At 36.6% G+C, this 18,079-nt stretch overlaps 1 protein-coding gene across 2 annotated transcripts in view; it reads left to right on the top strand.

The window, feature by feature from the left end:
• Positions 1-18,079, top strand: part of LOC149082629 (uncharacterized) — a 207,034-nt gene that overhangs the window by 58,699 nt on the left and 130,256 nt on the right. For both annotated transcript variants that reach the window (XM_089235896.1, XM_089235895.1), the window contains exon 2: positions 1,643-1,970. In XM_089235896.1, the coding sequence (XP_089092022.1) occupies positions 1,705-1,970 (266 nt within the window). In that variant the 5' untranslated portion in view covers positions 1,643-1,704. The remainder of the gene's footprint in view (positions 1-1,642; positions 1,971-18,079) is intronic.

Raw genomic sequence — 18,079 nt, 5'->3', positions numbered from 1 at the left:
CGCTATCCATACGAAGAATTTTAACAGCTGGTATTTAGGAAAGAAATAAAATGCAACTAGCCTTACGTTGAATCGAACCTACGTCCTCTCACTTGCCGGGTGAGTGGCCCATACCCACTTATATTGAGATTTTGACCATGGATCATTTTTGTTTCACCACAGTCACTTTCTGCACACGGGGGCTGATTAGAACATCATGGATCCCCGAGCCATTTTTTGGAGGCCCTACCTACTACTGCTACACCACAAATGCACCCTCCCCCCGCGGAACCCCCCCAACGAACCAGTACATGCGGGAATGTGCGTGTACGTGTAGTGCAACCTGACGTAAAGTTTGTTTCTGTGTAATGTTTGTTATGTGTAGTGCTGCCATCTGCCACCAGTTTTTCTAACTATGAGTGAAGTGTTATGATTGAATGATTTCTCGTTGTAGGACTGTTGCTCTCTGTGGCGAGACTTTTTAACAGGGAGATCGGCTCGCATTTGCGCCTTGAAGTTACCTACAATTTATTATCGATTCCGAACGGCGGCCTTTTTTTTTTAATACTCACCAAGAGGTTGTTTCGCTAGCCCCTTGATGTGGGACTCCCTGCGGTAGCAATCTTTTTCCTGTGGTACGTCGCCGTTTACGTTGTATCCCTGCGTCAGGAAAGTTTCTGACAAGGACGAACCGTGTATCGAACTCGCGACACCTCTAAACATCCTTTGGTACTTTAGGTGAGAAGATTGAGATGTTCATTGACTTTGTGGTCTAGTAATCTGCCACTATGCAGTAGTGTGGGCATCATACTGGACTCTCACCCCGAGGATCCAGGTGCGGACCCCGTTGACGGCACGGTGGTGTTCTGCCGAAGTTAGTTTTCTCCGTTTTTCTAACTTCGAGGCCCGAATGCATGTCGGTCTTCCATTTGAAAAAAGTCTTTCCTCAGAGATCCTCAGAGATAGGGTGACCATACGTCCCGTGATTCCCCGGACAGTCCCGGTATTTTCTGTTTTTTTGGCCGTCACGACTTTTTGGCAAAAGTGTCCCGGTTTTTCCCTTATTTCACACGAAGCCTTCTTGAATTTTTGCTCTTTATTGAAGTCAAAGATTGAAATTATTTTTCAACTTTATAACATTGTTATTTACAACTATATATGGGAATATTAATCTCCCACATTTGCCTTGGTAAAAGTTTTTTTTTTTGCGAAATACATTTTAATCCACTGCAATTTGCAGTAATGCATCATTGTGATTTTTCCGTAATTTCAACAATATTTGGCAACTTTTTTTGGTTTTGGCGTCGTTTTTGGCGATAATTGGCGATGTCCCGTATTTTCCCGCATTTGTAATCTCGATGTCCCATATCTCTCTCGAGGAAATATGGTCAGCCTACTGAGAGAGCAAGGAGAGCAAGCAGACCCGCAACACGGTAGTGACATAACATGAAAACTCAAGCATTTACTTCTTCACTTCTTGGAGGGGGTCTGATTCCCAGCAAGAGGGCAGCTGAATTCTCTCTTTCCTAAATTCATCTTCACATCAGCCAGCTGTTGAAAACCTTCGAATAGCTTACCATGTAGCAAATTTTCATGATTTTACAACAATATCTTCGATAGCATATTGATAAGAAGTATGTTGAGTTTTTTTTTTTCTCCGCAGGTTTTCGGGCATTTCCATGTGAAATGCCATGAAATGATGTGAGAGGACGGAATATAACCGGAATGGATTTCAAGAGATGTGACTCGGCAAGAAAGCAGCCGCCATGTTTCGGATTCCAACGCACTCGGAGAGAAGTTGCGACAAGTGCGCTCGAGACGATGTCACACACTTCATGGCGTCCCACTGATCGCCAGAATAACTTCAGCCGCATTCCAAGGTTCATCACCGCTAATAACGCAATCGCCAATGGATATCAACGAGTCGATTCCCCGATGCCGCGTGTCATCAACCACAAAAATACCGGTAATACTAGACGGTCCCCGTTCAGGTAGGAATATTTCTTGTTTTCTATTGAGGAATGTGGAATTATACACACAAGGGGTGGGGGGGGGGTGATTCAGTAATTCCCCTTGGCCGCATTTTCCTGGCGAACCATTGATTCGATTCTAAACAGAGGTCTTCAAACTTTCTCCAGTCGCGAGTACTGCCTGCACCCGTCACCAAAAGAACAGCACCCTTACGGCAAGTTTAACACATGAATGCATGAAAAATCAGGATGATATCAATCCTCGAATGCAATTTTTACGAGATGTTTTTAATTGGAACGTTGATCAAGTGCTCGCGAACACGAAATCGGACAGCAGCATCGAGCACTCTGGGTACTTCAGGGGAGCACCATGGTGCTCGCGAGCAAAGGGGTAGAATTAAAAAAAAAAAAATCCAAATAACGTGTGGATCTCAGATACGTCATTGATGTTTGCGAGGGGATGTATAGTTATTAAAATATAAACACCAACTTCTTATACGGAACAACCTGTCCTATAGAAACTCAATTAGAAGGTTGTTGCCCTGTCTCTAGTGATGACAAAATGAACGAATATTCCACTTTTCCAAGGGCAATATCCGCTGAGATATTTGAATTCAAAATCGGAGAGAAGTTGGAAAAGAACAGCATAAATGAGGTAAAGAAGCGTTGTCAGTTGGTTTATGTCATGCATAGTCAATTCAGGATCCTTGGGCCAAATTTAACCCTCGGAGTCGTCTGATGTTGCCCGTTACCTTAAACCTATTTTTTGTAAGAATGAAATCACTTTGCACATTCATAGATCACTTCAGTCAGTGCAGTTCTACATCACCGAAGTGGCCCGCAGTATAATCATAGATCACTTAAGTGACCTGAATTGTATTTACAGTTCGCTTTAGTGATTAGCGGCACAGTTCTGGAGCAATTAAGTGGCTCGTGGCATATTTTCGGATCATCCAAGTGACCCACTGCAAATTTTCAGATCACTCTTTAGCGACCCACGACACATTTCCGGATCCCTCAAGTTACCTGTGGCATATTCACAGATCCCTCAAGTAGCCCGCGACATTTTTAAAAACCAGTGTAGCGACCCGCACTCTCCAAAAGATTGAGCACCTCTGTCTTTTTGTTTAATACTAATGTTTAATAACTTTTCTTCTATTTTTGAATTCAAATATTTCAGCGAATATTACATTTAAAAAAAATGATTTTTTTTTGGTTGACCTCAGGGGAGACAGGGCAACAACTTTAGAATTTGGTTTTTGGGGGCAAGATGTCCGTATAAAAATTTAATTTTTTGTATTTTGATAATGGAACAGAACATGAATGACGTATCCGAGTTCTTTAGTTATTTGGAAACGTTTTTCCTAAGTGGAAATATGGCTCTAGGATCAACGGTTCGCCAGTAAAATGTGGCAAAAGGACTGTATATTTGAAGAGCGTGTATTTTCAAAGGGAAACATTTCCACTTCAAAATGCCCTTTTCAACAGTTTCTGAATCATTTTGGAATTCGGGCACATCCGCTCCAACTACTCGCTAGTTATCTACTTATAGGCCAAAAAAAGGGTAGAAGTAAGTCATGCTTAGTGCGTGGTGAATTTGGGATCGACCAGGGTTCTTGTCTGGACCCTCTACTCTTCAACATATATGATCTTGAAGTCTCCTTGGATGATATTGAATTTAATCGGGGATCTTGATTTGATTTTGTACGCGGATGAAACAAGTCTTCTTGTATCCTCTTCTATAGTTGAAGAGTTTTTCTCACTAATCCAAAATCTACGACCTCTTGTTGTAACTAACAATGAACCACATAAAAACAAAAAGTATTTTACTTCGACAAATTAACAAGCAGATTCTTCTTGTTATCCAACCAGTCTCCATAAATAACTTTTAAAAATTCAGTACAATTCCTCAGTAAAATTTCTTGGTGTGATATTCAATTCTTACTTGAAAAAGGATGACCATATAAATACCAACCGTATTAAAGTGAGACAGGCAACGGACATCATTGCTAAATTATCTACTATCATTCCGTTAAAAATTAAACTCTTACTTTAAAATGCTCTTATACTTCCCACATTCACTTATTGTCACTTGATTTGGGGTCGCACGTCGTCCGAATAAGCTAAATAACCTAGCCATCATCTAGAGACGCTTCCTGAGAACAACCGCTCATCTCATTCCCCTTCCACACATCTTTTCGCACTACCAACATCCTTCTTGTTTCCATATACTTCACGATTATTTTCTTTCAATTTTTTATGTTCAAGGCAATCAAATTACACATGTTCTCAGATATTATGCAACTGACTTCCATTAACCGCGAATATAATACCCGTGGACGTGATGTGCTTTACCCCCGCTTCAGCTCGCACTAATATGCTTTTCAAAAATATTAATGTTACGGACCCAAGCTGCTGGAATACGCTACCTGCCGCTTTAAGAGAAATCAATAGCCTAAGCGTATGTTTGAGACCCATGTGAAATTCTGTTTAACGCCACAGCCATTTATGAGATTTATTTTCTTTTTATTTCTTTTTCTTATTATAATGGCATCAATTTATTGTTTTTGTCAACCCTTCTCATCGCCCACGGAGCTCGTCAGAGCATTTGTATGCTCTTTTCTCCGTGGTTCGACTTCAAATGTACAATTTATATTATATTGATGCTCTTATATGTATCAAAAAGTATATCAATTTTATTATGTTCTGTAATTTATTTTCATAAAAGGAAATGAAATTGAAATTAATAGAAAATATAAATTAATAGAAAAAATAATAGTAGAAGGAGATTTGCGGACCAGCGAAAAATTGATAGATAGAACAAATTATTTGCGGGCCGAAGAAAATAAATGAGTGGAATTATTTGCGGACCGGTGGGGGGGGGGGGAAAGGAGAAAATAAATAATAAAAATAATTTGTGGATCGGTGAAAAGTAAATAAATGGGAAAAATAATTTTCACTGTTGACGGCTAACACAGAAATGAAAACCAATATACAGGGGGGTTATAAATTCATGAGAAAAACCTAAAAGGTGACATGACTCCGAAAGAAGCAGTTTATTGTTTGAAATTATTTTTAAAGAATTTTGAAATAATTTCTTACATCAATAAAATTGATTTCAGTAAGAATTTCGCCAAATTTTTTTTTGTTAATTCAAATTTAAATGTGTCTATAATTTTTTATACGGAAATTTTTTCAGCATTTTAGATATGCTGATTCCCCCTTCCCTATAGAATATATAAAATCGGGCTAAGGGGCCCCAAAATAATTAAGACGCCTCTGGCGCAGCTATTATTATTATCGCACTGAGTCCCGCGTCTGGTTAGGACATGGCGGTAGTCGAGCATTCTTCCAATTTTAAATATTCTTTTGTGGAACATATTTCCAGGTTACTGTAAACATAAAATCTGAAATGATTAAAACTTGCTTCGTATGCAGAAAAGAAAAATAAGTTGCAGAAAATGATACTTATAAAGTAATAAACATGACAGGATGATTAATACATATGCATGCATGCTACACTCTGCACGTGATATTATTTATCACGAATAAGAAATGATTATTGCTGCATTACGCGAGTAGGATTATGCTGATTTGTGCAACAGCACAGAAATTTTTCGGATCTGTTAATGTTTGTATAGTCATCCACCGTGTCGGCTACTCACCGCAGACGGGGGACGGGGGGGGGGGTGAAAAGAGCCTGCGTAAAATATTATGCTAATGTCCCGTTAGTAATAAATCCGCTCTCATATCATCTCAAATCATTCCGCACCATTATGAAACACCACCGTTTTCCCAACAACACTTCGAACCACTAAAACACGCGCCCGCCATTCATGGCTTCATAATTACCGTCGTCTTCTCCCAAAAGGCGAAAATATAGGGAGGGAGAGGTAAAGGGGTCTGAACGGGACTCGAACCAAGTTACCAGGGTGACCACCACCATCACAGCAAACGTTCATCATCTCGGGTTCCCGTACGTTATTTAGCGTCATTAACACATTTCACAAACGACTGAACGCTAGCACGGCTATATACGTATATATACGCGCGTTCTCGTCCTCTCTCTCTCTCTCTCTCTCTTTCTCCCTGCTTTGTGTAACCTCATCCGATAGTGCACGCTTTTATACGTATCTCGAACAGGTATTGGAATGGGCCAAAGATTCGACAATTAAAAGAGAAGAGGAAATAACAAAATGTTCATTAGCATGAAATGTTCGATGGCGTATATTTGCATAATGGTGCGTGAATGATTCACTAGTCTCCAGGATTTATGACTCCAGATTCATGAATCCAACCAGAACAGTTACATTCTACATCATCGTCAGGAAAGCTTTGTGACATTATGGTAAATACTCATAATTATATTGGTAATTCGAATCTTTCAAGCATGACAGCAAAATGCCGGCGTATTTAATGCATTGCGTGCTAAAAATATTATATGGTTCCTGTATAGTCAGAGCCGTGGAGAATTTTTTTCTGTCCTCTATATAACTAGGATTTCAAAACATTTACATTCACGTCATATTGTGGCATCACTGACTGATCGCGAGAATTTTCAGTGGCACCGTTGAGTGGCGTGACACATTCATTCGGGATTACATTGTGTTACCACGTTCTCTCGTGAAATACTAGTTTTATCTCCTTCAAATAACTCGTGGCTCCTTAGAGTGCCCAAGCTGCTAAAGAGGGCCACAAGCAGCTATAAAAAAATAGATGTCAAGCAATGAAAACAACAGAAAAATATGGTAAGAACAAAATGCGACAGCTTTCAGAATTAAGTAGAAGTGCCCATAGAGCCAGGGCTGTCCCAACACATGAGCCCACTCAGACACAGCCCGGGGCTTTGAGTGCGTAGGAAGGCCCCACGGTAATGAGACTTGATACTGTTTTTTTCGAGAGTAAGTATGTAAATTTGCACGCAGGTGCTCCCAACCAGGTAAGAGCTCCCTGATACTGCTAAAATGGCCCTGCGTAGAACCATCTTAACACATAGCCCTGATGTCAATAGTGGATCCTACATAATGAGATCTGGTACTATTATTTGTTAGAAAAATTTCAATACGTAAGCTGTTATTTTCAGCTAAAACAAAGGGCTCCTGAAAATCTGTTTTGCCCAAGGGCCCATGGTGGTGAGACGGCACTGTATAGGAGCTCCCCCCCCCCACCCTCCGGAAACCCTCACTGAATCCCCTTTGTCATGAAATTTTTCTTTCGTATGAATTCACTCAAAAAATCTGTTCAATAAGTAAGAAGGGTCTCGTTCCTTAATGGGGAGGAGGTGCTCCTGGATGAGACAGAAGGGGGACTCACGAGAAACAAAATATGGTCACAAGGGACCACGGGCAAAAAATGGTTGAGGAACACTGATGTAGAACAAATAAAGAGAAATGCTTTTGCAAGTAACTAATTGAATTCACGAGAGAGAGTACTAGCAATACTTATGGTATCATTGAGTAGTCAATTTTTAGGACCGTAATATTTTGCGTCTGCACAAGTCCGTTCCTGTATAGATTGTAGGTAAAGTGTTGTTACGAGGCCAAGGGTCTCAAATTATTCGATGCTTATGATATATTCCTTCATATTTTTTCTTCTCGAGGATTCAAAAACCTATTCATCCATCAGTTAATGAAACTAATTCTCGAATATAATTATTACACACACACACACACACTCAATATAATTATTACACCTATAGATAACGTAACGAGTATGCGATGAGAAACATTTAACAATAATTCGCCTCATTAATCTTCCTCACTCTTTAGCCGATGATGATAGCTACCAATAACCCTATAAACAAAAATAAATAAATAAATAAATAAATAAAATAAACAAATGGAGGAGTTGGAGGTCATAAGCGTTATCTGATTCGGCCTATCTCATTCTATTCAGTGGAAAGTTAATTGAAGCGCCCATTTGTATACGGGGCTCGTAGGAAATTATCGTTGTGTGTGGGGGGAGGGAATGTTATTCGATGGAAACGGTCAATCGTGAAACACAATCGTTTTGCTCATTAGCCTTAATGATTGCCCAGGATGACTTCTCATCTCCCCCACTCTTTACGTTTTTTCTTGTGTGTGTGTGTGTGCGTACTGTATATCGATTCTTATCTCCGCTACTGCATTCTCACTCAAGAACCATTATTATTTAATTGGTATCAACAGCGACGTGCGATAAGACGAGAAATCGCGTTTATACAACTTTTTGTGCGATGAAAGGACAACGTTTCCGTCTTGATGTCGCGTTGCGGCTTCAACGTAAAAAGACATCGACGGTTACGCTCAAGAATGTTTTTCACTATTGAAAAAAAAACAGAAAAACCAACCGTAACATTTCTTGAACGTAAACTTGCGATAAGGTATCTCGAAAAAAGTCTGAAGTGTGAGTTATCTAGAATTCTCCCGCCGTTTCGTATATCTTTTCAAAATTCCGCGTAGCTTCTCGTTCGTTTAGATTTCTCAAGAATGTACTCACTCATCCTTCTATAGAACGAATTCATTTCGAAATAATTAATGTTATTGAAACCGTTTAATTAGTGGCAAGTTATTAGTATCTTTTCTCGGTATGGAATAGCTGAATTTGTTGAGTGTCGAAATGAAGTTTCGGAATTTTTCGGTGAATACGTGGAATACTGATTGGAAGTGAGTAATTATTAGTAAAATCATTCCTAATAATATATATTTTTGAACATAAAAAGTGACAAACGAAAATTTTTGTTTTAGAATTAAGGGGGTTGGTGCACGATTTTGGCTTCCTATGCTTTCCTATGGGAAAAAACCTCCTTCCTTTAAGGAACATTTAAAAATTTTCTGTTCACTTTAGGCACTCACTCAATTTTTTTCTTAAATGGTATAGGTATTTTTGTGCAATGTAACGCAAGCATTTACGATTTTAATTATTCATTATTTTTCCTCGAATTTTAACTTCAACAACATGCAACTTCTTTAAAAATCACCAAAAGTGACCCATATTTTGTGCCATAAATGTGTTTTTAAATAAAATATCCCGGTGTTAAAAGTATGTAACACTATATTGTTGAGAGAGACACAAAGTTTCAAGATATTTGAATGAGTGGTGTTTGCAAAAATGTTCTTCATCTCACAAAAAGCTTAATTTTAAGAAGAGAGCATTTCAGTGGAAAACATTAGCATATATAATGCCTGACAGTAGTTTATATTAAAATATTTTAGAAATATTTATAGTACAGGTAGAACAAGAATATGAACACAGTTAAAGGCAGAAAAATTTCATAGCATTTGAAAATTGAAAAGTTCAAAAATGTACTTTTTGGTAAATTTGCGTGCACCAACCCCTTTGAATGCAGTAGAAACTCGATTATCCGGGCTAATAGTTGGGAAAGAGGAAACGGATAAATAAAAAATACGGTTAAACCACCGGGAGTGAAAAAATATTTAAAATAGCAAAATTGTAAACCTTTTAAAATGATTTTCCGGTGTATATTCATATTTTCCGTACAAAAAAACCTAAAAAAAAAAAAAAAAAAAATTTCACTCATTTACATAGTAGCTACGTACTAAACTACAGTCGTCTGCGTAACTTCTAACGTCGTAACTTCTGAGTAGTTTCAGTATATTTACATTGCTCAGGCCAATGTAGCACCCGCCAGTGTACTGACACTACTCCGACCTATATAGCGCCCGTTCTGGAGGACGTATTCCATTGAAACTTGGTATATACGCTGAATGAACCATGTGAAAATGTAAACTGCAATAAAAAAAAGCGCCACTTTTTCACCTGGTGGTCAAAAATTTAACTTTTTTCATTTCAGAAATCTTTCTCTCATGGTCTCATTAAGATATCCTAAAAAATTTGGGTATAAGCAATTCGGATAAGCAATTTCTGAGGAAAACTACTCAGAGTACGGGAACTTCAATTATAATCACCCTGCATTTTGATGGTTATATTCAGCATATATTTATATGAGTTTACGAAATGTACACAATATACTCGTCATGCCCACTCCATTACATTATATGTTTGAATTCTTCCTCCAACATTTTTTCTCATATACTACATTTAGTATGGCAAATAGAAAACATTTCTTCCCTAGAATAATGAATACAGAACATCGCATTCTGTTTATAACCGAGTTAGGGGATTTTCTGTCTCAAACTAGTGAAATTTACTCTCATACACGCGTTATACAAATTCAACTTCTCTCCCATTTTCAGATTTACAATATTATATGCAGAAAACTTTACCCTCAATGCAAATTACAATACTGGTGCACAGTAAACATTTCATAACAATATAATGTATGATTTAATTTCATTTACGATTTGCCGTGAATCTTTGAACAGAAATTCTTGAAGTTCACATATACTTTTAAAGTATTTGAATTTTGAGAGATAAAAGGTTATACATCTTTGGAAAATGGAGTTGTTGAATTGAATATTTTTAAACTGAATGCATAACATAATTTCTACAGAAAATATCCATACTTATCTGATGATTGTCTGAAGCAAACATTGATATACGTATTTAGCTGTTGGAAATAAGTATGATAATGCACAGTCAAAATTCAGTTACAAAGAGATTCGTAGAACAATGCAATACTGTCGAGGGTAAGTTATAGGTTTGGAATAAAGAATCAGATGTTATCTGTTATTCCATTACTATAAGGATAGGGTACGGTTCAAGTATTCCATTGTGATATTTATAATGCAGAAATAAACGGAACTCGTATCCCCCAACCTCCTCCTCTACGGATTTTGTGGCCTTTGTATGCATGGACGCAGAACCACTTTCAAATCTTAATTGATAATAAAAAATGACAAGAAAGCGTTATAAGCTCGTGTATACCATGAAGGTTCTGAAGCGAAAACAATACACAAAGGTAACGGAAGCTTGCCTTTGAATAGAGATACGGATCTCTCATCCCAGAGACATACTCGTTATTTGTATCAGTACTAAAACTGAAAGGCATCTATGAACGCTGTCAAATGTATATTTTATAAAATTACAAAATGGTTATAAACTGAACTGTAGTTGACAATCAGACAATCGTAATTTCGAATGGGAAAATAGAGCACTGAATCAAAGCACTATCAAAAAAGAGCACTGGGTTCAGTGCTCTTTTGGATAGTGCTTGGATTCAGTGTTCTATTTTCCCATTCGAAATTACGGTGAAGGGGTGCCAAAATGGATACTGGACACGAACGGCAGAGTAAGTTTTAGTTTCTGAGCGAGGCACTCGCCTCATGGGGGACATGGGTAAAGATTTATTCGTATACACATTATGCACATATTTCCCTTGAAAAAGCTTCTTCACAACTCTCTGTGGCTCCCTTTTCTTCAGATTTTCACCTGTGGCAGCCTCAATATATCCCAGTACCACATACCGAGTCCGGTCGAGAACCACTGGTATAATTATTGATACAAAAAAAAAGAAAAAAAACAAAAAAAACTATTGAACAATTTTACAATTGATTTAGAAGTAAATTATCAAGTCTGTCAGCGGATCACCTTTGTCATCATTGAAGACCATCTATGGTCCGCGGACCATAGGTTGAGAAACATTGGAGTAGAACAGTGGACTTGTGACGCAGAGTAGTATTTCGCAAAACAAATAAACGAGCCCAACATGTGAATATTTCACAAAATTGAGATGATTTCCTTTCTGATTTATGAGCTATACAGAAGAACCCTGCGTTTAACATCAATTACTGCTCCAAAGTCATTATATATTTTTTCTTCTTCGCGTGAGGTACCGAAACCAATCATGGGAAAAATACGTTTTGGAACCTCCCTCGGGTAAATAATACTTGTGTAGAAAGAAACAAACCGCACAAACTATAAATAAAACATCTCAAGAGTTCAAATTGTATCCAACCATTAAAGTAGTGGTAAGTAGTTTCGGTGACGAAGTATCCGTCACACGCGTCCAATACTTAATGATAGCGAAGATTTACGCTTTACCTCGAAAGTCTGAAACCACCACGTATGTCGGAAATGTAATATATCCAGAGCGAAACAATATTTAATACAACACGCTGTAATTGAATTCTTACACGAGGAAAAGGGCAGTCGGCAAAAATAAGTGAAAAAAAAAAAAAACAATGAAACCAAAATAAAACAGAACCGTCATCACGGAAAGGGAGCAAATTGCTAATAAATTCAATGGGGGAGGCTTCAAGGATAAGAAACAGCAAAGGGTGTGTAACACCAAGATGGAAAAAAATGTCTTGTGTCAAGATTATGAATGCTTTTTTATTTTCTTTAGGTACCGTTATTATTTTAAGTTATTCTTTTGGCTCACGGAAATGTTACTATGACAATGAGCGGGAATTTGGACACATTTCAAACGCACGTATCAGTATCTCTGGAGGTAGAAAAGGAAAATGTGTGCCTTTTTTTTTTGCCATCAAGTGGTAAAAAAACCCTAAAAAAGATAAGGCGGGAAATGAAATATTCATGTCTGATAACCATTGGTTCATAATTTTTTTTGTATGTATGTGTGTGTGTGTATTTTTTTTTCATACATCCGTTATCACCCGATTTTCTCGCGTTAAAGAGTAGAATTTCAAAAGTGTTTTTCCGGTAGCGATATCCGTATTAATTTCCACGCATTTCCCGGTTTTTATTTTTGTATTAAGAAGCTGGCGTGATTCATGTCTTTGGAGATTTGAGAGATGGCTTAGTGAAATGAAACCCCACCACGGTGTTAAGCGTGATCAGAATTTGCAATCGTACTCAGCTAACAAACAAGTGTTCGCTTTTAAGAATGATTACCGTAATCCGGGGTTACTTTGCACCTAGAAGCAGCGGCGTACACAGAACCGACCTTCAAAAGGGGCACAAAAATTTTCTTTCCGAGAAATTTTGAGTTGACATCCTTCAAAAAGTATTTTAATTTACAGAACTTGGTTAATATTGCATATAAAGGGTATATTATGTATCCATATGTCAATTTCTTTACGGAAATATTATTATTATTTTCTAATTTTTCGTTTGCTTAGGGGGGGGGGGGGGTGCCCCCCTTCAGCATTCCCCCCCCCCCCCCCCCCCCCAGTTACGCCTCTGCCTTGAGGGGGTAACTTCGCAGCAATCCTGAAAAAAGATTCATCGTTTCCTAGCGGCTATGCTGCTATTCTAATGAAAAATTCCAAACAGTTTGGATTTTTCCCGGCAGGAGACATGTCGGTAAACTCATGTGTTATTTGAGTTTGTGAGATGCATCTACTCTATTTTGGATATCACCTGCTAAACATGTCTGTGATAGGTGATTTCCCCAGGAATTTTTGAAGAAAAAATACTATTTCGTTGTGTCAAAAAACGAATCACAGTAATTAGAAAGTAAATGCTGTTGATTTACATGTAGAAACTAATAGTCTTTTAAAGTATACCTATAATGTTGTAATTCACTGATTATTTATCGTTATATGATCTCTAGTAGTTTGATGGTAATGCTATGAGCAAAACTGGGGCTACTTTGCGCTACCCAAAAACTCGTGTAAAGCAACCTCCCCCTCCAAAAAAAGCAGTTTTTTCTTCGTTGTAAGCTTAATTCATTCCAGTATCAATCGTATTACGTTCAAAATTATAATTGCCTGTCTTTTTTTTTTGATAAAATAATACTAAATTTTTCATTCACATTAGTATATGTTTTTGTATGCTGAATGAGATGAGTTTTTCCTTCATTTTTTTTCATTCATTTATCATTATTATGATAATTATGCAAAAATTATGAATATTCATCTCACTTTATATTATGAAAACGCTATGTGTGTGTGTGTATTCGCGACTTTAGTAAATATCACAATTCAAATACGTGCCCTTCAAAAAACGGGACAGATGCATAAAAAATAATCGGAACAACGAAAATAACAAGAATGTCTCGTAATGCGGGACGCAAGTGGTCCGCCGAATAGTTTCAGACGTTTTACCTGTCCTTGTTTTCACAAAGACTGAGAAACACTGCTCTGTTATTGCAACGTTTTTATGAAAAAAATATTCCTGCAAAAAAAAGTGGGTTCGAGTCCCTTAACGGAGATCCACAACCTAGTAAAATGCATGTTATCGTGGCCACAAGAGGGCGGCGTTGGCTCATATAAAACATATATGCAGAAAAAACGGACCAAACGTGGGAAAGGTAATGAAATATTTATGCTGAGATGTTACGGCTTTTTCTCTCTCTGCTGATCACGTTACGTAAGTCTGTGGGACGGGAAAGAAAATGAGGAGAGTTGAAATATTCATGATCATGTGGCCCTTACAGCCATATCGCCTGGTCAAACCGAGTCCGCGTTGTTATTATCTCCCGCGACACATAGTTTAATGGTCAACTTGACAAAATGTACACCACACACGTAGAAAAAAAAAAAAAAAACTACGTTTTTATCTCAGGGCGTTGCTCATTCACTTGTTTTGACAGATCACGATATTACTGCAGGATAGTGTTGCAGTTAAGGAAATACGCTTACTCAAACGAGATACATGTATTGATTCTTTTAAAAGCAAAGGTTCTTTACCCGGGATCATTGGAGAGGTTTCAGAAAGTCCGTGAGCTTGAATGACGAAACTATTACCTTATTGTTTTTTTACTTTATTTCATATCGAATATTATTCTTCAAAGGAGTCCCGGCCTCCAGTCCATGGTCTTCATTTAATCAGCATAAGGGGAGTTTAGGAAACACGAAAGGTTCAGAACTTCCGTTCTAGAGATTAAAAATAATGGAAATGAAGGATTGATTTGGAAAAGTGCAGCATTGTATTAAAGTCGAAACAAATATTGAGCTTTAATTTTGAGGATTCGCAAATAAGTAAAAAAGTCACGCTCGTATTGACGTTTTTTGTACAATTAATAACATACAGGGTGTCCTGTGAGTCCTGATTCGGCCTTTATCTCATGAACCGTTCATGGTACACGTATGGTTCCAGTTTAAAAAAAACATTCAAAATGGTTCAAAAATTACTCTATAGTAGTTTCAAGAGTGAAAATACAGTATGTAAAAAAATAAAAATATACTTTTTATACAGTCACTGCCCTCTAACTTTCAATTAGTAAGTTGTTGAACTGACTGTCCCGAGGCCAACAAAAATGTTTTTCCTATTTCTAAAAGCTATATTCGCTGAGATATTCGAATTCGAAATCGGAGAAAAGTTGGGAAAGAACAGCGCAAACTAACGGACAAAGCTTTTCACCACAATATAAAAATTTATATATTTTATTTTCATGACACACTATAATTTCACTCTTGAAACTGGCACACAGTGATTTTTTAAGACATTTTGAGCATTTTTTTTTTAAATTGGAACCATGCCTCTACGACAAACGGTTGATGAGATGAAGGCCGAATTAGGACTTACAGAGCACCTTGTATATTGTACTTACGCAGTTTTCCCACAGCTGGCTGATGCGAAGATGAATTCAAGAAAGAAAATTCAATTGCCTCTGAGGGGAATCGAATATTGTAATTACTCGAATCTAGCGCACGGGTTTTCCTGCAAAACCACGCATTTTTATTTGGATACGCGTTGTAATAATAGAAAAAGTTAAGTATAATACCATTTGCGTACGTAATCCCGCAAATGCTGATTGTACTGAAGCATCACATCGGTTTTGGATGCATGAAAAATTTTTAAAGGAAATTCGACGCGATGAGCTTACGTATTTTAGTAGCTTCGATGACAGAAAACGAATGTAAACAATACGGATAGCAAGAAATAGAATTTTCTAGATGTTATGTCGAAACGAATATTTGGAACGAAAAGTGATTTGTCGCGTCAGGGAAAACGCTCATAATGCGTATTATAAGTCATTAAAAATTGCGTCTCTCTGGTGCATTGGTTAGCGCACTTGTCCGTTATGCAAGAGGATCTGGGATTCCTGGAGGAGAAAAATCGCTTCTTTCCAAATATTCGTTTCGGCAGAACATCCAGAAAATTCGATTTCTCAGTATATTTCTTACCGAAAAAACATCTTTTTATACAGATAGTATTTTGCTTCACAGCACTGTTGTTTGTATATTTGTTATTTGAACCGAGGAGAAGGGGGGGGTGCAGTATAACCGGAAAAATATCCTGAAATATCTTTTGAACGGCAGCGTTATTCAGCGAAATTTAAACTGTAGGTGAATGCTTATGTAGAGATGAAATAACTTCGAGTACGTGTTGCAATGAGTGTGGGAAATTCAGAAAAAGAATGAGAAATTGGGGGAATCAGAAGAATTTATCTATCTATCAGACCAGTAGTCAAAAAATGAGACATTTTTCCTCCCACAGAATGTTATCGTAGGAGGAAGGAACTCGTCTCATTTAATTTATTCTCTTCAAAGTGTATTTTCTTGGCGTTCCCATCAGCTATACATTTTGAGCGTAAACTAAATGATTTCTCTTCTGCTGGTGTGACTGAAAATATATATACCTTTTTGCAATGTGCTCCTGAAAACAACCTCATGTGCAATATTCCACGGAAGTTTTCCAAATTTTAAAAAAGTATATGAAAATAAACGGGGAAATACCCCCAGAGAGTTTCAAAAGATTTCCTGCTAGCAAAATAGCTAACCGTAATGCTTTTAGGGACACTGAGAGAGATTTCTTCAAAATATGAGACGGTCCCATGTGAACGGAACGTCTAGTACCATTAAATGAGAGCGAAACTAATGACACAAGCAAAATGTGTCGTTTTTACTGTCGAAGAATGCCATGCCCGAGATGCAGAGTCTAAATAGTGTCAATGAACTACGAAAAAGTTCTACACTACTGGGTCTAGAAAATTTTATGAAGTCTGCGTGCATCACATCCGACTGCAGCAATCATAGACTTAAGATATAAATAGACCGCGCACGCTATTCATAAAACTTGTCGAACGTGAAGAAAAGATGAGCAGTATTGTCGGGGAAAGAACAGGTTCTGCGCTATTACATTTGGCGCGTTTTCGCAGAAGCTAGGATGTTGCTGTAACGAAATTTGACTCAATTCGATCAAGTTGATGAAAACTTTCCTTCATTTTTTCAATGAATTTCACTCATTTTTATGTGAAATATTTAGGGAGTATCAGATTTGAAAAAATAAATTCTATAAAATAAACAAATATTGGAAAACGGAATTTTTTTATTTTCCATTAAGGGATAATTCTTAATAATTTCTTAACACATGGGTTTTTAAATTTTAATTGAATATATAATATTTGAAGGAAGTGAATATAAACAGTATAAATTTCATGAAATAAATTTTTTTGGCACAGTTTTTAATAGCTTTCTAAATATCTATACACACACAGGAATCAAAATATTGTATACAACAAATATATAATGTTTATGTTACTGTAAATTTGATACATTATACATAACATGTTGGAGTAAAAATAAATGCTAGAAAATCGTATATGTTGTAAAGCCTAATTCATTTATATTTTTAAATATTCTCTTCATTCACTTTGTCGCTTTTAATTTCGAAAATTTATTTATACTAGGGGTTATTAAAACAAAAATATATCTTTCCAGAACATTACAATTACTCTATGTACTCATAATTAATGTATAATTAATTATAATGCATCATATTATGTTATGTAATGTAACACATTCACACTCATACCATATTCAGTCATGAAATAATATTCAAACAATAAGAAAAAGTTTCATTTCTAACATTCCTGAAAAACCTTTTATAACCTCATCACACAAAACTGTAAACACTTACATAATATTTCAGGATTAAAATAGATTTTACTCAAGAAAATTACAGAATCTCATCATCAATTTCTCTAAATTATAAGAATTAAAATTCCATGTAGAGTATATATGTAATAATTTAAAGTGTGTATATATATATATATAATATTTTAGGATATAATATTTCATATATATAATATAATATTTACACATGTCACAAATATATATATATGTATATATATATATATGTGTGACATATGTAATCTCTTCGCTCCAAAAGTATGCATATATTAATCTTAATTTAAGGTATTAAATCGTTTTTAGAATGATTCTTTTTCAAGATAACATCTGAGGTACACAATATATGACTTCAGGTCTTAGTACAGATATTGACTCAAAAAATCAATTGAATAATTAATTTTCTTGTTTGAAGCGGCAATTTCACATACAACAAACATAAATTAATGAATAAAAAAATTTCTTTTCTGT

This window comes from Pholcus phalangioides, unplaced genomic scaffold, assembly GCF_987345545.1.
Source record: "Pholcus phalangioides strain wild (caught in Gottingen) unplaced genomic scaffold, Ppha-v1.0 ptg000009l_1, whole genome shotgun sequence".
Lineage (NCBI taxonomy): Eukaryota > Metazoa > Arthropoda > Arachnida > Araneae > Pholcidae > Pholcus > Pholcus phalangioides.
This window is presented reverse-complemented; position numbering and strand designations above follow the sequence as displayed.